Here is a 27302-nt window from a genome sequence, read left to right on the forward strand (position 1 = left end):
AGGTAATATCAAACCTTTTGTGTCTATTTTGTGGGAAAAGGACAAGACAACTGTTAAAATACAAAATATTTATTTTTGAAAATGTCTTTATAAGAGAGAGAAAAACAAAAAAACAAAAAAAAGAAAGAAAGAACCAAATCAAACTCATACAAATTGTTTGGTTACTAGCAGACTGGGCTAGTGCTAAGAACTAACGATGGAGAAGTGTTCACTTGGGAAAACCCGCAGACTTTCGGAGGCGATGGAAACAACTCCACTTCTACCCTGCGATTTCATTTTTGCGCCCAAACGTTTGAGGCAAACCGAAGCGCCAAAAAAAGGTGGCACTGTTGGTGAAATGGCGTACTGTCTGTTCGGAAAACTTAAAAACGTGTTTGGGGTGGGTGGGGGTGCAGATATGTGGCAACGATGTGATTTTTCCTTCAGCAAAAACACTAAAACTAGAAACCAAATCATATAAAGCTGAAATAGAGAGGGGAGTCAACTGTTGGCATCCTGAAGGAGTTTGCTTCTGAAGGATATGGAGAGAAAAAAATTAAATAAAATAGAAATAAAACGGAGGCCTTGCTCTGCAGGTTGCGAAGCAAAAGGCCGCAGAGGTCGATGTTGCACCTGTGAGGTTGCAATGGAGTCAGCTGAAGGCTTGGCAGGACCAGCCTTACAGCAGATATAAACATATATGTGTTCCTACACCTATTATTATTCTCTGTGTTTTTTTTAATGCAGTTATACAATATTCCCTGATGGCCTGAGTTGGCCGTTGACTGTTGTACAGAATCCTGAAGAGTTATCAAAATCAGGAAGGAAAAAACAAACAAGTGATGAAACTGTCCGTTTGAAAATCAAGGATGGGGGAATCCTGTTTGTTTCTCTCCCTCGTTTGTCCCCTTTAAAAATAAAAACGTTACACATGCTGGTCAAAACACACACGCACACGCACGCACACACACACACACACACACACACAGTTCTTCCATCTCACGGCCAGCGGGGGGTGGGGGGAGTCGGCTCTGAGAACGAGAGAGATGAAAACATTTAAAACAAAGAACCTAAAAACAGACAGATTGGGGTTTCTTGTCCAACGTCTCCTCACCTATGTCAGCTTCTTGGCTTTGTTGTAAAGCGAGTCCACGACTTTGCTCATGTTCTGGATTGTTTCCAAGGCTGCTTCGTACGTTTTGTCCACCGGAGGCTCTTCAAATATGATTAAGACACCTTCACCTTGGTCGAGGATTCCTGGAGGAGTGTTGGGAAAAGTAAGTATGTCACGCCGCTGAAGGCTGCTGCTCTGACAGAGTCGGTGCAACATTAAACCAGAAATGTTAAGTTACCGTGAAACTTTTTGTCCAGAATCATCTGTGATAACTTCCTCTCAACATCACCCTTTAATGAAAAAAAATGTAAATTTTAAAGACAAATCACAGATTTTAATTTACATGTGAACGGTTAATTGTTTTTGCTGAAACTCACCTTAGATAATTTGATAAGATCTGATATGTGTGCTATCTGAAATGAGACGGCGAGGCAAATAAATCAAACATTTCAAAAACAAAAAACTATGTTGCTTTAATCCTACAAATTAGTTAACAGTTAATGAAACAAAAAGAAATGGATGTGGTATACAGTGCCTTAAAACTAAAAACAGTAACCAAGTTGCATTGTGTTGGGACTAACTCAAAATACTGAATGATCAAGGAACTAGGACGAGCTGTTGTTGCAAAAGTAGATTTGCGAGGCTGGAAGAGGCATCACTCTTAATTCAGAGGTTCAACACCACACCCAGTGACTCGCAACATACTTTTGTCACTGAAAAGTTGACGTAATCAAGCATTTGTAGAGTTCTTACCTGTACTCTGGAAAAAGGCTCAATGACTCTAATGAGATTTTGTTCCAGCAGGCTGTCGTACAGTTTGGCCAGGTGAGTGTTAATGATCGGATCGTCTCTTAGCTCTGCTTTGTACTCTGTCAGCGCCTGAAAGACAAAATGGTTTGTCGGATTAAAAACCGACTCAAATCAGAAGGTATCAATCTGTACTTAATGAACAACTTTGTAAAGGTCAGAAAGTGCCCTTTTCTTCCTCAGTTGAATCCAGGAAACAAAGCTGAGGTCAAACAGAAAGCAAAAAAAAATCCTGAGACTGATTCATAAAGAAAGAACTTAAAAGGTGGAAAATATTTCTTACCTTTTCAAAATCTGCTAATGATCTGTTCTTGCTGGCCTGTGCAACACATTTCAGTGCATCTGTCTAAACACAAGAAGACAGAAAATACTTCAGTGCAAACTTAGGCTCCGTTTACAGTTGAAACTCGTTTAGCAAATAATTCTGCGCTGCGTTTGCTTTTCATGTTTACATGCAAACAACTGCATTTCACAGGAGAGAAAAAAAAAAACATTCGGGGACAGGGAATCAAGTCTAGAAACACAAAAATGCTTTTCCACACTAATCAAGATATGCAGGGGAGAAAAATAGTCTCTTAAAATAATATTAGGAGTGAAAAAAAGCAAGGAGTTAAAAAAAAAAAGAAAACTGATGACGATGGACTTCTTCAAAACTATCCATACTTATTGAAATTCTCCAAGTTTTGTCACATTTTAAATACAAACTTTATTGTATTTTAATGGGATTTTATGTGACAAACTAATACAACGCAGTGCAAATCAGGAGAAGTGGAAGAAAAAACATACAAAGGAAATTTCTAAAAAGTGTGGTGGGGAAATATGGTGAGTTTAGGTGAAGGGTCGTGTCTTGCTAGGTTTGTAGTTTTCAAATGACGCACTGAACACATCTAAACGATTGAGATACATTTTACAAAACTTGTTTTAGAGTTAGAGTAAAAATGCTGCCGTTTTTACTCTAACAAATCTTTGAGGCCTTCACAGAAAAACTGGATTTACACTAAGAGCAAATTACGCAGTAGGAAATGTTGAGCAGTTTTTGGTTATGTCAAAAAGCACTTCCTTCCACTTCACAATCATGAAGTGATACATTACATAAAATTATGTCAGATGCTGCTGAAGTTTGTGGTTTTAAGGTGACAAAAAGTGGAACAGTTAAAGCCGATTTGGGCGGACACCGTATTGTTGACACTGAATGTTCGTTTTAACCACAAACAGATTTTAAATTCCGAGAATTAAAAAAGGATTGCATGGAGGTCATGAGAACATCGATGTTAAACGAGAAAAAACACAAAACAAGCTGGAGAAGATTCCCTCAGGTTCAAACAAACAACAAGGAATAAAATGTTAGAACGAGAAGCAAAACTTCTCCTGGAAACAAAAAACAAAAAAAAAAGATCAAATCTATAAGGATTGTAAAGTCCCGGATGACAGAAAATCTACACCAACACACTCAGCATTAATCAGACCTTTTGATTAACAGTGTTACATATGAAAAAAGGGAAAATAAATAAATAAATCTCTCGATTCGGTACGTACCTGACGCCCGGCATATCGCAGGCCCAGCTTGCCGCTGACCAGGGCTTGAACCTCCTCTGGTCTAAACGAAACAAAAAGGCCAATTTATGGTCCAAATTTCAAAAGTGATATTTATTTCAGAAAAATTGACTCTTTAAGGCACAGAAGTACTCACGAGCTGAGCACAATTTTGCACAGCAGCATGTATTTGAGCGCCGTAATGGCCCTGGGGCTGTCGATGGAGTCGTAACCCTCGAAGGCCTCAAAGAAGTAGGAGTAGGCCGTCTTCCAGTCCTTCTCCTCTGCTGCGTGAATGATCCCTGCAGCAAGACATGACACAGCGTGACATGAAGCGTTTACGGTCACAGTAAGAGACATAAACCTCTATGAAATGTGAAGCGTCCACAAAGCCGGATGAGGCTCGTTTAAGCTGTAAAGTTACACCGAAACCAGCAGGGACCTTTCACCTTTCGCGTGTTCATAGGTATGATGTTATTTGTTACTGCTTTTAAAGGGGAGAAAAACTGAAACGTTGACATAAACTATCCCGAAATTGTGAAATCACGCGAGCAAGAAAGAATCTAGAGCTACTTCAGACAGTTTCTAGCAAGCAGTTGTGACGATTAGATCGGTTTTAATCGATAAAAAGGAAAAATTTCTTTTAAGCCATCAGATTAGATTTTGAAGCATCAGCTCGATTCCCGTCTGACCTGACTGCATGTCCAGCGTTGCCTGGAGCTTTGGGGGACAATAAATGGCGTTGGCCGTGGTTCTGGCTGAGGTCAGGGCGGCGCGGGCCTTGGGCAGGTTACTGAGAGCGTGGTACGTCTTGCTTTCGAGCAGCTGGACCTCAACGAGGAGCGCTTTGTCGTCCATCTTCTTCAGCTCCTGCAGCAGCTGGGAGCCTGGAGGAAGGAGAGCGAGACCGAGTCAAACTCATGCCCACCAAGTGTTGAACGTTGCCACTAAACTGTGAAACACAGATATGAACATGCTGCTTGTTTCTCTGCTTTAATCTGCTTAACATAAGAAAAAGTTTACTATTAAGTGATAGCTGGATTCTAAAAACACCACATAGAGTAAGCAACAAAAACTCACCAAGAGCCAAGGCCTCCTGGTATCTTTTGGTATCAAAATAGAGGGAGATCAGCCGAGCCTGAAATCGGAGAGAATGTTAAAATGAGCCACGGAGAAAACGTCAAGCCAAAGCGCTGAAAATGTTGTCCTGACCTTCATTTCATAGAATCGGGGTTCTCAAATTTTCACATTTAAAAATCCAAATCCGATTACTAGATGAAGTCAAAAGTTCAGAACTCTGGTAAAACTTTCTAATATCGACAGGAAATTAAAGGATTAAGAAAATAGACTTCACTTAATTCAGAAATGAAAATGGAATCCACTGTAAAATGATGAATAACTCACAATTTGCAATGTTTTCTTTTGGTAACAATCTCAGTGTTACATTGATATTTACAGCAAACATCCCAACCAGGTATTTCTTTTAATATATTAAAATTCAGAAAAGAACAAAAGTTATACATCACAGTATCTAGAAAAAAAACTAGTGTGTGCTTTGAATGAGCTGCTTAGACACAGGGCCTTATATAATTACTTTTTTAGCCAAATTGTACTTTAAGGATTTCATGTTTTACAACATAAACATGTTATTTAACATAAACAGCTACTTAAACAGCTACTGTTAGCAAAAATATGGAAACTTTGTAGTTTGTGCTGCATTTTATAATTGATTTTTTTTTAACAGCTAACCTGATCTCATCAAGAATAAAACTGTCTGATTTCCATCTATGGCCGATAGAATAAGTACATCACATCTCTACATGAAAGTCATTTCACTTCAAGTTCCTCTGTTCAGCATTTGAATTCAGGTCCATAAATGTGGAACGACAGTAAACATTAATTTCACCATCTTTAAATTAAACACTGCGACAGTTCTTTTCAACAAGATAAATGAAAAAAACTGTGATATTCTTTGTAAAATAAGAACTCAGACCGTTTCTTAATGCCAGAGTTAGATATGACAGCTTGGCCAAGACGTCCAGCAGCAGTCATCTGTTAGTGCTTAAAGGCTGTTTCATCACATTTGTACAAGCTCCAGTTTTTATCATTTATTTGCCATGGTATAAACAGTCTTATTTAATGACGACTTTCACTTTAAGATGGAAACCTTTCCCGCTCCCTGAGCCAGCGCGTTTAAAGAACCGATCCCCTCCGAAGCTCGAATTCAGGAATTTTACTTCCGATTTCATGTTACCTGATCCACGTTTGTAGAGAAAGCAGAAATAAAAAGCAAAGCAATTAATTCAGAGTAACTTAATAATTTGGCAGGAATTGTTTCATTATTGTAGGAGTTACTCAGCGATCAGGTTTTGGTCACTGCGTCCTGGAATCAGGTTCACTAGATACAAAAAGTCAAATAAGAGAGATACGAGTCGGGTCTAAATGGCTCTTGGAACATTCTGACCCCACAGTAAACTGGCCTGGCTTGGAAACATTTTATATATTTTCATGCTAAAAGTTTACAAAACAAATCCAGAAATTATTTTGAGTAAATGCCACATCTTCTCTTACTGAGTAAAGTTACAAATTCACATAGAAAAGTGCAGTTGAGGATGGATTAGGTGCTACTCAATGCACCCGCCCCATGACGGCTACTTTAGACGTACTGACCTCCAGAGCCTGTCGTAGGAAGGTCCGCTTCTCTGCCTTTGCCCACTCGATGCATTCCAGACACAGCTCCACCTCCTGCCCGGTTGCTGCCTCCATGTCCAGGAAAAGGTCCAGCAGAGAGCGGACGAGCCGGGCCGCCTTGGCTTTGCTGATGGAAATCAGGAACGGTCTCACAAACTTCAACAAGCCTCCGAGTTCTGCAGAAAGATGAGAACCATCAAAACTTTATAGTTCAGCACCTTCAGTTTCCTTTTAAAGGTAGTATAAAAATAGCCAGACAATTCAAAATTAGAGCAAACTTGGAAAACAAAATTATTTTAAGGAACTGTTTAAGTGATTGTGAGTTTTTTTTTATCATTTGGAGGCAAAATCTAAAACTAAATTCACTTCAACAACTATTACAAACATTAAACATAAATATTACCTGCAGCCTGCCCCGTCTTTGCCAGGAGTGTTCCCAGCTCCAGGATGCTTTGCTCTTTAACCCTAACGGCCTCCTCATCGTTCTCCTGAACGTCTCGTCTCACTGTTTTAAAAACAGAAACGTTAATGAAGATGACTGATAAAAACAAAACTAACGAAGCAATTTCTCTGAAGCGCATAGACCCTGGTCCCTAACCAACAGCCTTCCGATATGGGGCTGCAGCTGCTTGCTTTACAGAAGTCAGCAGTATCACAAGTTTCTGGAAAGTACACGCTTTATTGATTCTGGGGCTGGGATCGACATAAAATGTGACCCCCAATGTGTACCTCACCCGCCTCCCATTTCATTACTGACGCTGTCAGAGTGTGAAACCACTGATAAAAAATAAACTATTTCATATCAATTTATAAAGATACAGTCAGAAAATGCCTAAATGCCATTTTATTTTCTAAACACTTTGTATTACAATATTTGCATTGATTTTAATTCTGATTGCAGTTTGAGCCAGTTACATGAAATATGGCAGATTAGAAAACCCAATGCCAAGAAAAACAACTCAAAGAAGCCTTTGGTAGACCTTTTTGGAGTTAGCACTACGTTTCCTTACACAGACTACGATAAAGAATTACTTTAAAGAAATTGTCATCAAAGTCTCGTTTTCTGACTACCTATTTAAAAGGACTTTAAATAAATTTCCCCAAGACAGTCGGGGAGTTGAATTCAACTAGCTTTAATTGTCCACGTTTAGAAAAAAACTATTTTTTTTTTAAGTTGGCTCATATATTTAAATATAAAATGATTTATGTTGAACTTAATGTTTCTTAAAAGTGTGCTAACTGACTCACAGATTATCCGGCTAATCTGTTCAGAATCAGAGTCAGATTGAACAAAATGGGCCCTGAAGTAAACAGAGCAGACTAGTTGACAGTTATTTGGCAGGTGTGACAGGGCAAATTACTGACCGCCTTGTCTGTAGACACATATCACCTTCTGATTTATAACGTTAGGAAAATGTGTCCGATTTGAACTTGCTGATTTACAAGCCGATTTTAAACAAGTCACTAATAAATGTCCCAGAGATAAGTCGGTGAGTGTTTGCCTTTCCTCATCATGGAGCTGATTTCACTGTGCTCACATTACAACAGGCTAATGACGCTAGCCGCAGCACAGCCCCTTCTAACGGGATAGTTGGGACACAGAAACTATATACTGTGAGAAAAATACCACGAAAACGAGCAGAGTTCTTAAAAAGAAGTCCGTCTTTTACGACTGCTGGGGGACACATGGGAACCAGGGGCCTAAAGAGAGAGCTGAGCCGCTACGGAGCTAACGTCCAGCTGCTATCGGTTCAGCAGTGAGTCAGCACGGCACAGCGCCGGTTCAAGCTGCTGGAAAGCCTCCGACAGTCACGGAGAAACACGGAGCAAACAGGTTCAGAGGAATCGGGTCTAAAGGAAGAGGGAAATAAACACCCACCGATTGAATGAAGGATGTCAATAGACGCATTCCGATCCGTGCTAATGAGAGACTGAGCTCTCTGGAACTCAACCACTGCTGCGGCCGCCATCTTCCTTATTCAAATACTACTTGAATGAAAAGTACGTGCGGCGAATACGTCTCTTGGCGAGCTGACGTCAGTGTGCTCTACGCTAGGCGTGACTTAGTGCACTTCGGGAAATGTAGTATATTGGTTGAACAGGTCCCCCTGGCGATTCCAAGTCTTCAAAATCAGCTTTGAAGACAAATGTATTTTTAGGCTTATTTGTGATATCCTTACATATCTTACATGTATAATCCGTGAGTTTGAAAAGAACATGAGCTATCTAAATTTCTTTAGCTGCTCTGACCTTTGTTGTGCAAGAAACTGGAAAAGACACAAACCTAACACCTTATTTGTCTGCCTCTTTTAAAAACACATATGATGTATAAAGTGGGGGCAAACAATCGCCATTGAAATAATTATTTAATTATATTTATTAGGCGGGTTCTTATTCATTTACTTTTCTTGAAAGACCAGAGAAATACATTTGAACTAGTATTACTACTAAGAAACACACTCGTTGAAATGTTATCTTGGTCCAATTGAAATGCAAAAAGGGGGAAAAAAGAACATAAAAGACTTTATCTGAGTGACCTATACAAATAATTACATTTTCTTAAATTAAGTGATTGATAAGTCAGTACCAGGCCATTATGGTTTCACAGTGCTGTTAAAAACAACAACAAGGCCGGACAATGTGCTCCACATTTTTTTTTAGAACAATTTGAAATAGTAGTGTTTTGTGAACGTATTTAACTGAACCTTTTTGCATTTTGTCACTTTAAACAACAGAATACAGTGCATTTTACTCCAATTACACGTGACGCATTGGGAGGAAGTTATATACAAAATTAACTGGAAGTTAATAGCCGATCTCCATGGCGCTCATGTCGCCCATATACCGCCGCTGCTAACCCTAAAGTCCAGATCTCTTTGGGTTTCTGAAGCGTCAGTCTCGACGCCCGCCAGCAGGGGGCGCCGTTTCGTCGCAGATCCTGGCGACCCGCGGCGGCCGCAGCTACGCCTTTGCGTCAACCATCACAGATCACAACATCAGCTCGCGCAGCATCCCGCATCTCGCGGCCATCGGGACCAGGAGCACACCTTCATCTGAGCGTCCATTCCACAACAGCCCGGCACCGTCTGCACACCGCCGACAACCAGGCCAGTTTATTACGCTGCCTGCATCTGTTGTGCTTTCTTTCTTTCTTTCTTTCTCTTTTTTTTCTTTTTTCTCTCTCTCTCTCTCTCTCTCTGTCTCTCTCTCTCCCTCTCTGGATCATCTCGGATTATTATTTTTTTCTTTGCTGCAATTACTCTGTTCGAGATGGTTTAATATTTTTCAAACGCGTCATTCTAAGGAAGACAGTCATCTTTCAAATCATTGAGCTGGAGATCTGGTGAGTTTGTTTGCTTTCTTGGTGTAATCCTTGCGCAGAAAAAAAAAAAAGAAGAAGAAAGAAAAAAAGCCTGTAGCCGCTGGTTGGGTAAAACGGATTTGTGGATTCCTCTTCTTCAGAACGAGAAATGCGCACTTATTATTTCTAATTAGCAGAAAATAATAATTTAAGTCTAATTAAAAATGAGCACAATGGTGGTAAATGTATCTGTGTGTGTTGTAGAATAACAGACGGGGTGGGGAGAGAATAATAATAATAATAATAACGTCTCTATTTGTGAGCCACCGCCTATCAGAGCGACAGATCTGACTTGGGCGCACAGATTCAGCACCACGGAGAGCGCAGCATGCACGCAGCTCCACATCCCTGCTCATTAATCCGCTAATATCACGCATGAAAATAAAATGGGATGTTCTGGTATTTCTCCCGCAACCCTCAGGAACCGGTAATCAGGTTGACAACATGATGATGATGATATGATGAAGGAACGAAGCTTGTTGGATTGAGGGTCTTTAACGCTGCAGTGAGGGAGGGAGGAAGGAGAGAAAGAGGGGAGGGGGCGGGGTGATCCAATATTCAGCGTGTTTAGTGGGTTTTTATTGAGAGGAAATACAAATGTGACCTTGGCTATTTATTTGTGCCTCAACACTGGATAAAAGTCGACCTCCTTCACCTTTTTTTTATTACTAAAATGGTGTTTAGTAATAATGGCCGTCCATCTTAGTGCGGGGGATGGGGATGATTCACTCTGATCCGTCCGCCATAAATCTCACACTGTAAATTATGGATTATGGATCCATCTTCAATCATCCGTGTAGCTCAAATCCACCGTCTTCTTTATCTGTGTGCTGTGTGGCTATATTTAGCACCCCCCCCCCCCCCCATAAGTATGCTCTTATGCGATGCGCATAAGTATTCGCACCTCCTCTGGGATTTTTCCATATTTTATTACGCTGAAACCGCAAACTTCTATGTATTTGATTAGGACTTTATATGACAAGGCCATCAAAAGAAATTTTAAAAAAGAGCATAATTTTTGAAGCAGAAGGAAAATTATTTTTGGATTTCAAAATGACTAAAAAGAAAAAAAATTAAACTGTGTATTCAAGCCCTGTGTATTGAAACCCGCCGCATCCAGACATTGTCAAATTGAAAAATGTCGTCCACGTTTGTGTTCATCATGTCTCACAATAAATCCAGCTGTTCTGCGAAGGCCTCAGAGGTTCTTTGGAGAACCTTAGTGAACAAACAGCGTCGTGGACATTAGATAACACAGCAGACATGTCAGGTGAAGTTGTGGAGAGGCTTAAAGCAGGTTGGGCTATAAAACGACATCCCCAGCAAGTTAATCTTTTTAAAAACTGGAAATATTAACACCATGTATCACTCTGGATACCCACGGTGAAACGTGGTGCTTGCGGGAATATCTTGGTGTGGGGATGCTTCACTCTTCAGAATGGCTGTGAAGATGGAGGGGGCTAAATACTAGCAGTCTTGGAAGAAAACCTGTTACAAGCTGCCAAAGTCTACAGACCGGAGAGGAGCTTCGCCTTCCAGCAGCATCAGAGCCATAAACATACAGCCAGAATTACAGTGAGACAGTGTGGATGACAAGGAAAAGGAAAGTAGTACAAATTCCCATCTACATTTTGCCACAAGACATGTAGGGCACTCTTACTGACATCACCCTGAATCCAACTGCAAAATATTGTGATGGTAGCATCATGTTGTGGGATTGTTTTGCTCTATCAGGCACAAGGAGGTATGGGAAATGGAAAACAACAAAATATGAAAACACTGAGTCTGGAGGTTCACCTGTGTATTCAGAATAGTCCAAGTCCATGCCTTATTACAGTGGCAGGGCCTCAGAATACGTTTTTATGGATGCTCTCCATCCAAGGGGACTGATGCTGAGGTATTGTGCAAAGGAAAATTGACAAGATTTTGCAAAGCTGCTGCAGATATAGAACAAAATAATCACAACTCTAAATGCAGCAAAATGTGGTTTCTGCAAGGTACTAAATGGCATTAATTTAGTTATTTATGAACGTACCTTGTATTGCTGTTGTTTTGTTTGTTTGTTTTTTTGGGAAAACAGGGTTTAGTACAAACACATTCAACAGTTTCTAAGTTTTTTTAACTTTAAACCCTGTAAAAAAAAAATGCTAGTGTGCAATTTACCTCTTTGATTATTACGCAGATCATTGTGTTGGTTCATTATGCGACCAAATGTGAAACTTGGGGTGGGGGGGGACTGTTCATGAGTGGCGTAATGCCTGCTGGTGGTTTATGATGCATTCTGCCTCTTAGAGATTCAAATCAATGCTCCTATCATCCTGAGGTATAAAACTACTCTGAAGATATCTGTTAGAGTATTACAGAGCAGAGCTGTGATGTTATCTAAAATGAACCCAATGACTGGAGAATGATTCCTTTAAAAAATATATATATATATATATTTTTTTATTTATATATATATATATATATATATATATCCTGCTTCTCTGAATATCTAATCTAATCTTTCTGTGATTCTTGAGAATAGGGACAAAATGGGTTTTAATTTTCCCCAATATTTTTTTTTTAATTATTTCTCAACCTTATGTATGCAAATATGACAAATAATGTTTTGGAAATGTAAAGATGCTAAGGTGCAGGTTCCCAGTTGCAACATTTTTTTTAAAATTACATTTTTAATCGACCTGACCCAGAACTTTGTCATCACCGTCTGACAAAAATAAATATAAAATACATTTTTAATGACCCTATTAGTGATATTTTACTCATTTTTACAGACAAATGATTCTCAAGAAACAAAAAAAAATTATTTAAAACAAAAAACAACAAAAAGTCAATCTGTCTGAGTTGACACTGAACTGAAGGTGGTGACAAACTAGTGAGTAAAAAGAAATACTTGATACATGTGAAGTAATGCAATTTATCTAAAATATATTAAAATGAATTAATTGCACATTTAAGTGAGATTTGTCAACAATTTCACTGAAAGAGTCACAAAAACTCTGATGGAGTTGACATCTGACGGAGTTGACGAAATGTCAAATTACCTAAATGTATATGATGTTAATCTGAAGGAGGCCATATTGTAGCTCATCAGGTCCATGAAATCTTTACAGTATACTAAAATTAAGCTTTTATTAACACAATTTCATCAAGGTTTTGTAAATTGTCAGTTATGGTGTTGACACATCATGGTTGTGATGAGCAACTTAGGAATAAAACTGAAGAAAAAACTAAAGAATAACATAAGCTAACCAGAGCTAACTAGCCCTCCTAGCCCTCCTAGCAAAGAAAGAGAAGGGAAGTGGTCATGGGGCCCTCAGAAGTTCTGGTGCCCCCCAATAATGCCTGATTTTTTTTACATTCTTTTTGTCTGACAGTGTTGACAAAAACTAGGGACAAATTTCAATGGAGTTGGAAAATATATAAAAATGTTTTTTAATTCAATTTATTGATACTTTTATAATTATTTATATGACTACTTATACTTAATTGTCATAATATATCATTTTAGTATTTCTTTAATTGTTTTAAACTATTATAATGTATTGAGTTCTGCTCCAGGACAAGGGATTTTAAAGACACCAGCCACCTACTACAATGTTTAAAATAAAAAAAATATTCTTCAAACACAAGGAAAATATACATTGTTGTGCTCACATGACCCAGGTTAGTTTAGTCAAATATTTGAAAAAAATATATTTTGTGTATATTTTATTCAAATTTTTTGCTTTATCCATAGGACCTGTTTTGTCCCTATTCTCTAGAGTCACAGCTTTACCAACTATGTTTCTGCTTCCAGGAGGTGCAGGCTGTCCAGGTGATAGATACCCCCTCAAAGAGCTCAGACCTCTGACCCTGACGCTCCTGGACGCCTCCTACCAGCCGCCATGGGAACCGTTCTGTCTCTGTCCCCCAGCTACCGGAAGGCGGCGCTCTTCGAAGACGGCTCCGCCACCGTGGGCCACTACACGGCCGTGCAGAACAGCAAGAACGCCAAAGACAAGAACCTGAAGCGCCACTCGCTCATCAACGTGCTGCCATGGAAGCGGATCGTGGCGGTGTCGGCCAAGAAGAAGAGCTCCAAGAAGGTGCAGCCCAACGCCACGTACCAGAACAACGTGTCCCACCTGAACAACGAGAACCTGAAGAAGTCGCAGTCCTGCGCCAATCTGTCCAGCTTCACCCAGGACCAGAGCAGCCCAGCTCTCAGCAAGAGCTCCAACAACACGACATCCTCGGTCAAGAAGGCCCCACTGACTAACTCCAATGTGGCCCCCGGGACCCCTAAAAGAGTGATTGTTCAGGCCTCCACCAGCGAGCTGCTGCGCTGCCTGGGGGAGTTCCTGTGCCGGCGCTGCTATCGCCTGAAGCACCTCTCCCCCACCGACCCGGTGCTGTGGCTGCGCAGCGTGGACCGCTCCCTGCTGCTGCAGGGCTGGCAGGACCAGGGCTTCATCACGCCCGCTAACGTGGTCTTCGTCTACATGCTGTGCCGCGACGTGGTCTCCTCCGAGGTGGCCACGGAGCACGAGCTGCAGGCCGTCCTCCTCACCTGCCTCTACCTGTCCTACTCCTACATGGGCAACGAGATCTCCTATCCGCTCAAGCCCTTCCTGGTGGAGAGCTCCAAGGAGACCTTCTGGGACCGGTGCCTGTCCATCATCAACCTGATGAGCGCCAAGATGCTCCAGATCAACTCCGACCCCCACTACTTCACTCAGGTGTTTGCCGACCTGAAGAACGAGAGCCAGAAGGAGGAGGAGAGGAGCCGCCTGCTCATTGGCCTGGACCGGTGAGGGGATGCTGGGGGTGGGGGGAGGAGGTGGGTAGGAGGAGGAGGGGGTTAACTCCAGTCTCGCATTTTGACATCTTTTAAGAAATGATCAATGATGCTATTTATTCACTACTGTCCAAAACTGCCGTGACGCCAGGTTACACAAGGGAGTGTTCCATATTTGTATGAAGCAGTTTTGACATTTGGTTTAATATTTGCATATACTGAAAGGATCACAATGCTCCCCCAAGTACAGGACTTTTTTTTTTTTTTGCTTGTAAATGTCAGGGCCAAAATCTATTTTCAAACTTGCAAAGGATGTGAACCCAAGAATGAAAGCATTTTTTTTTTTTAAGACTTATTATACCGGATTGTACAAGAGTCATTCTTTGATTCTTCAGATTTCTTTTGCTCTCTTCTTGTAAATCGTTCCATGGTCTTGATCAACATTTCAGGCTTTCTGAAGGTCCTTCAGACTTTAAACAGTTTGGTCTACATACAAAGTGATTTACGTTTCAGAAAACCCCATTTGCCCGAGCAAACACAGAAGGGACGAGCTTTAGGATGCTTTTCGTCAAAACGGTGAAGAGTCGACAGGAAAGGTGGATGGAGTTAAACGCAGGATCATCCTGCCTCCGTCGTGCCGGAGGCCGCAGAAGACGTACGGCTGCTGTGGCAAGACTTGAAAATCGATACTCGAGTTTTTTCTTATCACGGGATGCTTTATTAGCATTTTGTAGTGCAGCACCTCAGCACTGATTTACATAAGAAGGGGGTTCTAAACTGAAGGGATGAGCCGGTGTTTAAGCGTGTGCCACCCAATAGATTTCGTCGCTAGCAGCCTTGTGTGAAAAAATACCAAAGAATGGCAGAGAGAATTAAGGATTTCCACACGGGAAAAAGTGATTTCCCATGGAGCTATAAAATGAAAACCTCAGCTGCAGCGTGATCCATGTCTCAGGTTCTGTGTCCAGTCTTAAAAGACACGACTTCCAGCTACTGGTACAGAATTATATTTTAGAATAGTCCATCTCCCTCATTTATTTTTTTTTTAGTACACTCTGCACAACACCCCCCCCCAAAAAAAAATAAATAAATAAAAAGCTTTGAATGACCTTCAGAAAGACATCTTGATGAAGACCTTTATGAAGGATTATCAGATTTCTTGGGAGGCAAAACTGAAAGAATTTAGAGATGATTTATAAACACTGTATATACACGTTACAAAAACAAAACAAAAAAAAACCCCTCCATATTTGGATGAGTTCTTTACCAACTGTTAGATAAGCATAATTATATAAAATATAAGATTAAAAAAAAAATAGAACAAAAAAAAAAAACTGTATGAAAAAGCTGCAGCAATGAATGTGAACAGGACTGAAGCTGCAGCAGCCCACCAGTGACCTTCTGACTGTTTGACGATGTGATGTGCACTGCCTACTGCAGGAGGGTGAGGGCCATCGCCTGACTGGATTGCTTCATGCTCCACGGATGAACAAGGCACCTCCCGCTGCCTCTCTGGGACATCCCCTCCACTGACACGGATGTTTTTGTCTTTTTTTTTTTTTCTTCTTCTTCTTCTTCTTTCTCCTGCGGCGATGCATATCTGACCGTCAGAGGACAGAGACCCCAATCGGAGCCTGAGTTTTACTAAGGGTGGTGGGGTAGAAGGCGGGGTTTGGAGGGGCCTGTCAGTGGACATTCAGCCCTGCTTTGTTGAACTTTTGATAAAAAAAAAAAAAAAGGAAAAAAGAAAAAGCAAAACGAAAAAAAAACTGGACGATGAATATCGTGTGTTCAGAAGGACTTACATTATTTGACAAAAAGGAAAAATGAAAAAAAGAAAGACAACATGTTCATGGATGTTTTTGCTCCACGAGGCTTTATTTATTGCTTTGTTCTCCAACAAGTTTTCTTTTTCTACTTAGAAATGTAACATTTTGCACGTGTGCCATGCAATTTTACGAAGCCTCCAGGAGCTGTTATTATTATTGTTATTATTATTAATTATTAGGATTATGTTTCTTCCTTTTACTTGATTTGCGAACCGACTGCATCTGCGATAAGAGAATGCTGTGAACAAAGTGACGCTAGTTTTATTTATCTCTGCTTGCTTAAATAAGGCTATTTATTTACCAGGGAAGAAAAAGAAAAAGTTCCTTTGTACTCTTTCTGTCGACGGGTTGTGTTGCAGCCACTCTTGTGCTCATGCTTCAGCATTAAAAATGTCCTTACGGTGCCATATCACTGAGGAAAACACTGAGACACTGGACGTTGAGGCAACTTATCCCAACATCTAACTTATCGCCATTTAGGTATTTATTCAGTTGGGCACATTGGAGTGATTAGAAAGGGAAGGACCCTCAGAGGAAGGGTTTGTTGGTGCAGGAGGCGCGCTTATCCTTGGTGGGAATGAAGATTGAGCTGGTTTGTTTATGTTTTGGGCCCATTTATCGAAACCTGCGTTTAATCTGACCATCACCAACACCATTTGCAGCCTCCATTGTCACCATGCCAAAACTACACAACTTTGAGATTTTTGTTTTTGTTTTTAAACTTCCAGAAACCCAACCTGATGCTCCACATATCAGAAGCAGATAACAGCTGCAGTCTATATATATATATATATATATATATATATATATATATATATATATATATATATATATATATATAAAGATCACTTATTGAAAATATCTTGTATTAATCGTTGTCTCCCGATTAAGGAGACAGTGGGAATCAAAAAGTGCAGGGCTGCGCTTTTCCAAATAGCAATCTGTGTTATTTCTGTTTTTAGCTCTTTTTGGGTTTTCTTCAGATCAGGCAGGAACTACAGAGAAGGTCGGGTTGAAACAGACTAAATCATTTACCCCCCTCTCAGCTTGAAATGTGCCATGTTTCTTCACTTGCATTGTTCACTAGTTGTTTATAAGCTTATAAAACATGAAGAAAAAAAAAAGACTAAATTGATAGTTGAAATATTTCTGTCGGATTCTTTTTCTGTATCTTGTTGTTTGTAGATAAAACAGTGATTTAAAAACTTCAAAAGGATTTGCTCAATGAGCTGCAGGTGTATGTGTGCGTGTGTGTGCGTGTGTGTGAGTGTGTGAACGCGTGGATGAGTGTTTGTAAGCTGCGGCGTTTATTTGTACAGAAGAATGTGTTGTTTTCTTAGAGGGATAACTTGACAAACAGCAACCATACGCAGTGGTACCAGGACTAGATGGGAAGAAGGTGTACATGCTGTTCGATAAAGTCGTTCTTTTTTTTTTACAAAAAAAAAAAGAAAAGAAAATGACAAAAAAAAAAGCAGTTGCTGTAATTTAAACTTTTTTTTAGTATGTTTCTGCTTATTTTAATTTATTTTTGTACTGTGATGAAAAAATAAAATGCACTGATCGCTCAATTTTTGTCTCTTGTGATATTTCATGTTGCATCCAGATGCTTAACGTCGCACCGAGACTTGTTTCCTGAAGTCTCGGTCCAAGTGAAGTGTGCAAAACGTAAGGCAATGTAAGAAAGTATTTATTCCCCTTTGCAGTTTTCTTGTTCTTGCTAAAATGTTTTAGGTCATCAAATTTATTTTAATTTGGTTTCCAATCCTAAGGGAAACAAATTATCCAAAACAGCCTCAACCAATCTGAAGAAGTAATTGCTCCCTTGACCTAACAACTGGTTGGGCCACCTTGGAGGCAGGAAGAAAGTATTTTGGCTTCAGTTTACCCGTATGGGAGGGAAAACTGTCATGTAACTTTGACTAGGTCACTTCAAAATCTTCATTTAGCTTTTTTTTTTTTTTTGGAGTTATTCAGAAATGTGTTGATATCTTTGGATTATCGTCCTGCTGCATAACCCAGGTGAGTTTGGACCTAAAACCGATTAACTGATTGCTGGACATTTTCCAAAATTAATTGTTCCATCAGTTAAATTAAGTTGCAGCAAAGCAACCACATACCATCACAATACCACCAGCATGTTTGGCTTTCCTAAAAAGTCCACTTCTATCAAGTTTAGCACCAATCAGAAATGCCTACTCTCCAACCTTTCTTCCATTTTTCACTCCACCCACATCGCCAACGTGGAATCAAGCAAAGCAAAACACATATTTTGCCATGCTGTCGTTTATGATTGATAAATATGAACACAGCAGCAGTTTGCACTTTTGTTTTTAATCAACAGCCCCACTTTTAAAGCACCAAGGTGTAAGGAGTGAATACCTGTGACTGTAGACATGAGGATATATAACCACTAGATTGAAACAGGAAGTTTATTCTAGAGATCAAAGCTTCTTCAGTCTGCTGTGTCCAAGAAGAGAGGTGGTGCTTAAGGTTTGGACAAGCAGCGGAAATGTATTCATTCATTTAAACAGTCCATTTATCACACAGAAGCAAACACATACTATGTGATATTCTAGATACTGTAGTTCTTCATGAAATGGCAAAAACACAACAAAACAGGCTCCCGTCTTTAAACCAATGTTTTTGTCGTCACCTTTTTTAATCTGCAAATGTGTCGTTCATTGAATCTTTTGGTCTTTTTTTTTTTAATCAACGCCACAACATTAATGGTGGCCTTTGCTACCTTGCGTGTCTTAGCGCCGTTTTGTTCAGCTCACTTTTATCTAAATACTGACCCCTTGGAAACACTGGTGATATTACATACATGGTGACCTGTTTTTGTTTTTTTCCCCCCCAGATATGTGGCATTGTAAAGCAACTGAACATTAACTGAACATTGTGATTTCTGTTTGAATCAGTGGCTACTTAAAACTAACCAGACCTGCCGGTGGTTCTGACTAGAAATGGAGCCGCAAGTGAAACACTGAGTGTTTCTCTCCTACTATGGCAAATCGAAGAGAACCTGAGTCATAGTCTCCAGGTTGATAACCTGTGAAGAAACCAAACAGTTCAGCTCATCAGAAATGTACCAGTTGGAGTGTGCGATGACTAAGCCTTCCTGTCAGTTTTCCAGGACGTCACCCAATGTTGGCACATGAGAAGGAATTCATTTTAATAAACAAGCTACTGTTTACTCTGAAATTTCACTTTGTTCTGTAAACAAGGAATTTTTTTACAGGAGGACAAAAATCCTGTAAAATCCTATGTAGTGTATTTATCTATTACACTGCAAATACGGTTTTTCAAAAATGCTCCTGCAAAAGTATTTAGTAACTAATGTATGAATAAAGGCTTTAAGAGACAAACACACAATGACACCTAGTTACAGCTGCAGTATGTAACTTTGATAAAAAACAAAAACATTTTCAAACCCTCACTAATGTGACAGTATCGTATGAGACAGACAATTCATGGAAAGAATGTTTGTTTTTTAAATCAAACTCCTCTGCTTTCTCCCAGTGCCAACTGGAAATAACCAGTCAAAGCCAGGAGAAGGGTCTTAGCATTGTCAATCATTCCTGTGTGCATTCAAAAATACTTCATGAATCTCCGCCCCAAAAATTAAATATTGTAACTCATTTTGTCCAAGTTACTTCAAAGAGTTGTTGTAGATCCTGAAGGCTGTGGGGAGGAAGGATCTCCTGTAGCAGTCTGTATTGCAGTATATTGAAGAAGCCTCTGACTGGATTACAGTCTTATGAAGGTTGCGTTTAAAAATAATGAAAAAAAAAAATCATTAGAACCCAGTAAAGAACAGGCCATATTTTGTCTATGTTCTGAATCATACAACCAAAAAATGCTTTCAACTCTTTGAAATAAAACTTGCTTACAATCTGACTGAAAGTCTTTTTTTTAAATACAAAATAAATTTAAGCAGATTTAAAGCCCCAGCTTCTTTTTCAGTCACTTTTCCGAGAGAAATTGAGTTTTATTGCCAGCGTAACATCAGTCTATGCATTACAGGCAACAGACACACACTCAGAGACAGCAATTGAAGCAAATACATTTATTAATAAATTGATTAATGCAATATTTATCATTGTGGAACATCATAAACAGCTGAACCTGAATCATACAAAAACACTACGCACAACACAGAATTACAGCATTTCCCTTTAGTTTCACTTGCGATATATATATTTTTAATTATATATAGTATGGAAATATTACAAAATATAAACTTAATATAAAATTAGGCACATATTGAAGGAAAGGTGCATACACACAGATTTAACTTAAAGCTGCTGACAACAGAAATTACAGAGAGAAGATATAATCAGTTGTGATTTGGCTGACATGGATTGGGTAAAAAAAACAACAACAAAAACAATAGATCACAGTGAGGTGAAGGATATAATGGCACAAAAGCTGTCATTCAGATTTAGACTAATGTATAATGGGATAAATAGACATAAGATGGTTCATAACAATATTTCTATATTAACTGAATGTCAAATAAAAAATAAATCCCAAAAATAAATCAAAGAAAAATAAATCTGCCAACACTGCATATTTTTTCTTCAAATAATAAAAACAATAATAATGTATGCATTGTAATGTACTTTTTTTTTCATAAACGACAAGTGATCAGAATGTCCTGCTGAGTTACTTCTGCAGATTTTACAGATTTAGCCACAAATCAGCAAAAGTTAGAAAGTGCAGATGCAAAAACTTGACTGCTTTTGGCTTTTATTCATTTGCTCTAAGGACAGAACAGAAAACTACTCCAGCCTACAGCTTGTGACGGTTTATTCTGAACTTTATAACTTGGGGAAACTACAACTCAGAGTTTTGAGCATTTTGCCATGAGATTATATTGTACAAGTACTGTGTATAATTGTGAAACAACCTTTGAACTCTTATAATTTGTTACCAAATTGAAAACGTTCTAGTAATCTATGGAAGTGGGTTTGATTGTTAGCTCTTTTGGGCTTTGCCGTTTTAAAAGTTTTTCCTTGGACTTTGGCTGCTTTTTTCTATTTTCTGTCCAGCTCTTGACCAGACTGTGCAAGCTAGTCATTACATATTGAACACAGGAAAGTTGACAAGTATGGGGGGAAAAAAGGCAAAAAAAAAAAAGGCAAAAAAAAAAAAAAAATATATATATATATAGATGATGAACAGCAACGGAAAATCAGGTCTTGAAAGTCTGATAAAGGTCTTCCATGCACCATCTTTTAGTTGTCTGCTAAATTTTCAGCAAATAGTTGTTGGAAATGATCATGTCAAGGAAAAAAAAAAAAATAATAATAATAATAATTCTGTCTGAAAAATGTGTTTCACAGATTCATGAAATGAAATAGGAACAAACTGTTTTTGTGATGAGCCGAGTGAAAAAGCATCAAAAATCCAAAGCAAAAACATTAAGGGTTCAAGAACCATTTTTCTTTTCCAATTTTTTGAATAATACCATTTTGATGGATTACAACAAAATCTCGCTCATGGGAAGTAAAATATGAAAAAAAAAAAAAAAAAGGAATAAGAACTTTTCACAGTAGTGTAAAGTTCTTTTTGTTGTACCAAAAAACCCTGTGTATTTCCAAAATACGTAAAATAATAAAACAGATTTGTAGCCAGATAGACTGTGAGCATTTGTGCAGCATAAGAACAGAAAAACACGCCATATGTGAATATATAGATTAATGTTGATGGCTACATGATTAGTGATAAATAATGATGTAAGTAGCTTTACAGTTTTTTGTCTTTAGCTTCGTTGCAACATGAAACTCGGATAGTGAAAAGTCTTACCCATATTTCGGAAAGTACCAAATTTGTCTCAAACTCTTTCTGCAATATTTAACGAAGTAACAATCAAATGTTGTTGGTAGTAAAACGATGATAAATTTGAAATCATCGTTTTACTACAAATGCTATAAAATGCTTTGGGATATCCATAATTCTTCTTTGCAATCTTGCATGTATATATTTTTTTATTTTACTTGACAACATTGAGTTCATGATAACAGAGTAAAACAAAACAAAATAAAACAAAAACGAAGCAAAACAAAAAATCCTTGAACGACCAGCAGTACGGTGAGCTATGCTGGCCCAGGAGCCAAGTGATTTGATGTAGAGTGGAGACATGCAATGAGGGAGACAGGAGAAGGAAAGAAAGCAAAAAAAAAAAGAGGCTTTGTTCACCAACACCTCTCTCTGGCCCGGAGAGAAGCGCTGAAGTAAGAAATGACACAAAGTCCATCCTAATGATGAGCAGTGAAGAGCTGAGCGGAGAGGAGGGAAAAGAGGAAAATCCAGTGGGAAATTACCGCGCTGGAGGACATGCAGAGCTGCACTGCTACAGTTCTCACTTGCACGCACACACACACGCACACACACACACGCACAGAAACACTCCTTTGTAGACTGTCTAATAAAACTTACCACACTTCCCTGATTTGATTTTTTTTTGCTACGATTTTCACAACAGTTTTTCTCGTCTAAAAGCGCTTCATTAACTCTTCAAAAGGTGGAAACGTTGTCAAAGCGATTAAACAATACCTGGATAAATCCCACACAGTTGGATGACTGTGCTGCCTAAAAGTCCACTAAAGTTCTCCTTCCTGTTGTGAAGCATAAAGGAAGCTTTTAGTCCAGAGAAAGCACAATGGGAGCATTTGTCTGTGTGGTCCCTGTTGTGTGTTTTTGCTTGATTTTGTCATTTATGCAATTCCCATTAAAACATCTAGAAAGACATTTAATCCTCCTATGACCAGCTGTGTGGAAATTGTAAGCAGAACATGGAGATTAGGCAGATATTTACTGTTGTTCAAAGAAAACAGCAAAGGAAGTGAACATTTCTGTCAATGTTCTGGAGCTCTCTAGTAAGGATCAATACTAGAACGACAGTCAAAGTATCAAAGAACTGTACATGAATGCATTTTTTTATTTTTCATAGTTAAGCGTATCTAAAAAAAATGATTACTTTCAAATTCAATACAACTGTCTTGTCACTCCTATTATTAGCAGACTCTCCTAAACACCAGGAGCCATGTAAACAGAAAGCAAATCAATCTGATTGGTCCTTTTAAAGCAACATCCTAAAACAGTAAAATAGATAAAGTGATTAGACGACAAGTTGCAAAAAAATATATATATTCAAGTCAGAATTTTAGCTTTTTCTGTTCAGTCTATGGATGGATTTTAACATCAAAATAGACTAAATGAAGAAAAATCTGAGAAAATATTTGGGAATATTTCCTTGATATACTATATTAATGGTTATCGAACTAGATTCCACAGTAGTAGCAAACAGTTCAACTTAGTGGTTAGCTTGTAAGCTAACCATGTTAGCAGTTAGCTAGCATGTTAGAAGTTAGCTTGTTAGCTACAATGTAAGATGGGGAAAAAACCTGTTTTCTAGAAACAAATACTTTAATGAAAGCTCCAGAACATCTACAAGAACGATTTTCTGTGGAAAACATTACAAAGATGAGAAATAAATATTTCACCTCAATGGGTAAATGGATAGTTTGAGCCCAAAATCTCTATGTCTGTTAAATCCAAGGACGGATTTGAATATTATTGCTAATGAGTGAGCTACGTATACGTGGTGTGAATGGCCAGGGGCTTTTAGCTGAGATTGCCTTTGTGCAAACTGTGTGAATCTCGTTATTTTTAATGGTTTTGTACTTTGTATATGCATCTTGCTTTTCCCCCATTGTGTGTTCTTTTACCACACAATGAAATACACATCCTAAAAAGTGACATTTGTGTTTGGTGAAATTCAGTGTTGACAGATTCTTTTGCAAAACAGAGAAAAACACATTCTGTATTTAGCCAACACAAAAAAAGTAAAGGAATTACTTTAGCACAACTGACATCTTGTGGAAGACAAATCAAAGTGAAATCATGTGGTTTGCGCTGTGTGGGTTTCCAAGCTTTGAGAAAAGTAAAAGACAAGTCTCCAAAGAGCTGACTGAAGAAAAGAACTGTCCAAATATGTCCAACCCCACCTCTGTGGTCTATAGGTGAAGCTCTGAGCAAACTAGTGGAGTTAGAAAAGATAACCTGCATCTTTAGTCTCACTCAAACATGACCTCCATCTGTATGAAGTGCTGGCAAGCAATTCTGATAAAGCATTGAGTTTTACGCCTACAGACAATATGAAATGAAATGAAAAGAGCTTGTTTAATTTGCTACTTGCTGTTCATTTCTTGCCATTCTTATGTAAGCAGGATGTGCTCAACACATTCTACCAAACATCCTGTGATGACAACTGAAATTATTTGTCACTGAGACTGGCCCAGTTTCATGATACACCTGGAAACATTAAGTAAAGCAGACCTTACAGGTTCTTCATTATTTCCGTTAGATAGGTACGGTCTTTGGTAGCGTTGTAGTATTTGAAAACACAAATGATACACATTAAAGCAAACATAATCAACCGTATTCTTCATTTTTCAAGGGTTCCCATTTGAGCCGGCCAACCGATGGAGCTTCAGGGATTAGAAATTCCTGTGAAACGTTTGGATTTTGCTGATATTACGCAACGACGGTGTTTCCGAGAACAGCTTTTAGATAATCCGTCCTCACCTGGACTAACACTAGTCAGTATGCAGCGAACTAAATATTGCACAAAGCAAATCAACTCAAATACAGATTTTAACCAAAGCAACAGTTCCCCTTTGGTAAGTAATAAGTGCATATTCTTTTAGCCGACATCGCCTTCTCCAATGGTACGACTAGCAAAACTAGGACAAATTTGGCTTAGCTTAAAGAATCAATCCATAGAGCTACTTGCCACATCAACAGCAGCTCTGCAAATCAAAACAATCTTCATCATAATCTCGGAACGGTTTAAAATCAGCTGTTACGCTTTTCTTCTTCAGGCCCGCTTCAGTTGCCAGGAACAGCCAGGATGTAGCCGGCTCGGCTCTTGGTGAAGTCCGGATGCGACTGGTTGATCTTTGGCTCGATGACGACCGTGCACTTTCGTCCGTTCATGCTGCACTGGATGGGGCTTGTAATGTTCACCTGCAGCTTCCTCTTCTCACTGTGAAGAGAACAGTAAACGAGACATATAAATATTCAAAAAGCAGGGGGATGAAAGTATGGACAGAAAGAAAAAGTTTGAATTATCATCATCGTCGTCACAAAAACCTTCCTTGGATTCCGCAAACATGAGGTGGAGTGAGATCGTTCATTCCACTGTTTTGCAGGCCAAAAAGATGATTGGAGGATCATCTCCACTAAAATTAAATACTTTAGCGTTAGAAAACCCTGTACGATGTGGATTAGGCTATAAATTATGGTTTTACCCTCTCTCTGACATAAACAGCATCATAATCACAACTGTATCTCACATTTATCATACAGTCACATTCACACAGGTATACACATACGCCCACTCAGTGAGGAACCATAAATCACCATCATACATACAAACTGAGTTATCTGTCTCACTCAGAAAGGCGCCTTTGACATTTTTCGCAGCAATACTGAAAAAAAAAATCCCAAACTGTTTTGCATAAGAATGAAGCTTTATAAAAGGAAAAAAAATGGTCTCACAGTGATTTAGACACCGTGTCACAGAACACGAATAAATTCAAATTAAATAATCTGGTAAAGAAATCTAAAAACATAATTTTTTTCTAATTTTCATGAATTGTTTCTGTACGTAAATCCACCCTTTGTTCTTAACAAAAAAGTTTTATATCAAATTTGAAAATCCATCAACTCGTACAATACAAAAATAAAGGCACTGCTACCATTTTGTTCAACAGAACTGAGTCAGTGCAGCAAAATATCTACTTGTTTAACTAGAGTTACTAGTGGTGTATTTAAAACTAATGTATCTGTTTCAACAGATGACATATTAAGATGATGTTAGAATACAAAATACATTGAAAAAGAGTCATAATAGGATATATAGAGTAGTGAAGGGTGGCTCAAAGTCTTTGATCTAAAAGCAAATTTAATTTAACTGAATGTACTTGAACTTCAGCTGCTGTGATCAAAATAATGTTAAAATGACCATCTTAAAGCCTAGACTATTATAGATTAAGAACACTTCAAAGTATTACAAGAGGGTTCGACTCCTGGAGATAAAATATAGGAATATGAGGAATGACTGAGGAATTTATCAAATTACTCTAAATGACACGCCAAGTAAAAATACTTGAACTTGATGAAACAGGGAAGTAACAAAGACTTTGGCTTCATCAGAATCAAGGGGCAGGAAATTTAAAAATTAACATCAGCAAAGGTTCAGGAAGTCATTAGACGCCTCTTGTCTTATATCATCCATCAAAAGAAATTCCAAGATGTTGTAATTTAAAAAGACTATTTGTATGTGAGAACAGGTGCATGTGATCAAAGCGTGAATGATTGTGTAGGAGAAAATAACGGTATTTATGAAGGACAGCGGGAGCTGAATCTATATATGCTGCTGCAGACACCATGTCTGGGCATGTTTGAGAAGAGAGGCTGGGAAAATGAAGTGAAGAAAGCATGCAGGAGAGCTATGGAAGGATCAACCCTTTCTGTGTTTCTGGAGCAGAGAGCGGCAGTGGCCGGGCTTTTAGAGACTGTCACATCCAGTTAGACCCTCTGCGGGTGAACTGGGGCTTTGCCTCGTTTGCTCTCCGACAGGATCGATGGAGGGACTCAGCCAGTGAGAATAAAATCAGCGGGAACCGTGGGGCTGCTGAGGGAGACAGAAACGTGAGATAATGTTAATGTGATGGAAACCGAGAAGATGACTGTGTGATAATTGCTCTCTGGTGGAGTGGGAGGAGGAAGTGATGGAAATATAGAGCCGCCGGGGCCGGAGGGGCTGACAGCACGATAAATAAATATGCATCTGATTCTGTTTGGTCAAGTGTTTGTTCTGACATACTTTCCCCGATGACATAGTTACTAAATCGTGTAAACAAATTCAGTCCCCCCCCCGCCCCCACCATCTCGCTCTGTGCCGCTTTTATCTAAAGTCTAAATTTCAGCCGTGAACCTTTTGAATCTGACTTGTTGCACAACAACAAAATAAACAAGAAGAAGAAAAAAATAAAAATAAGGCTTGTGCTGCCCACGCTGCACTCCTCTGCAGAGCATGTGCAGCTCGGCTTTATCCAGGGTGGAAAAGGCTCAGGGTAGCGCCGGTGCTGGTTTCCATGGCAACCCCCCCTACCCCCCCATGAACCCAAC

The 27302-nt window shown here is 39.0% G+C and overlaps 3 protein-coding genes across 9 annotated transcripts in view; 1 reads left to right on the plus strand and 2 right to left on the minus strand.

Moving 5' to 3' along the window:
• Nucleotides 1-53: 53 nt before the first annotated feature.
• Nucleotides 54-8163, minus strand: psmd11b (proteasome 26S subunit, non-ATPase 11b). Its single transcript, XM_008437402.2, has 13 exons — nucleotides 8004-8163; nucleotides 6528-6629; nucleotides 6104-6300; nucleotides 4514-4571; nucleotides 4126-4320; nucleotides 3591-3735; nucleotides 3437-3497; nucleotides 2184-2246; nucleotides 1847-1972; nucleotides 1471-1506; nucleotides 1332-1383; nucleotides 1094-1236; nucleotides 54-1010 (listed from the first exon to the last, which is right to left on the minus strand). The coding sequence occupies exons 1-12, from the start codon at nucleotides 8092-8094 to the stop codon at nucleotides 1094-1096; spliced, it is 1269 nt and encodes a 422-aa protein (XP_008435624.1). The 5' UTR covers nucleotides 8095-8163; the 3' UTR covers nucleotides 54-1010.
• A 938-nt stretch (nucleotides 8164-9101) lies between these two features.
• Nucleotides 9102-17668, plus strand: cdk5r1b (cyclin dependent kinase 5, regulatory subunit 1b (p35)). Of its 3 annotated transcripts, none has more exons than XM_008437403.2 (3): nucleotides 9103-9467; nucleotides 13288-14280; nucleotides 15709-17668. In XM_008437403.2, exons 2-3 carry the CDS (start codon nucleotides 13376-13378, stop codon nucleotides 15728-15730), a joined length of 927 nt encoding a protein of 308 aa, XP_008435625.1. In that variant the 5' UTR covers nucleotides 9103-9467; nucleotides 13288-13375; the 3' UTR covers nucleotides 15731-17668. The 3 variants fall into 3 exon arrangements, with proteins under 3 accessions (XP_008435627.1, XP_008435625.1, XP_081457029.1); XM_081600903.1 differs by having other exon boundaries at nucleotides 9103-9231; XM_008437405.2 differs by lacking the exon at nucleotides 15709-17668 and having other exon boundaries at nucleotides 9102-9467; nucleotides 13288-14284.
• myo1d (myosin 1D) overlaps nucleotides 17539-27302 on the minus strand; it is a 98625-nt gene continuing 88861 nt past the window's right edge. For all 5 annotated transcript variants that reach the window (XM_081600898.1, XM_008437408.3, XM_081600897.1 and 2 more), the window contains one exon: nucleotides 17539-25152. In XM_081600898.1, coding sequence (XP_081457024.1) covers nucleotides 24996-25152 — 157 coding nt within the window. In that variant the 3' untranslated portion in view covers nucleotides 17539-24995. The remainder of the gene's footprint in view (nucleotides 25153-27302) is intronic.

Source organism: Poecilia reticulata, chromosome 19, assembly GCF_904066995.2.
Source record: "Poecilia reticulata chromosome 19, P_reticulata-male-v2, whole genome shotgun sequence".
NCBI lineage: Eukaryota > Metazoa > Chordata > Actinopteri > Cyprinodontiformes > Poeciliidae > Poecilia > Poecilia reticulata.

Coding starts and splice junctions, on each gene's coding strand:
- psmd11b (XM_008437402.2), bottom strand. CDS start 8,094: ATGGCGGCCGCAGCAGTGGTTGAGTTCCAGAGAGCTCAGTCTCTCATT. Junction 6,301..6,527: donor AAAGACGGGGCAGGCTGCAG/GTAATATTTATG, acceptor ATCTTTCTGCAG/AACTCGGAGGCTTGTTGAAG. Junction 1,507..1,846: donor AGCCTTTTTCCAGAGTACAG/GTAAGAACTCTA, acceptor GTCTCATTTCAG/ATAGCACACATATCAGATCT.
- cdk5r1b (XM_008437403.2), top strand. CDS start 13,376: ATGGGAACCGTTCTGTCTCTGTCCCCCAGCTACCGGAAGGCGGCGCTC. Junction 14,281..15,708: donor CTGCTCATTGGCCTGGACCG/GTGAGGGGATGC, acceptor TGCCTACTGCAG/GAGGGTGAGGGCCATCGCCT.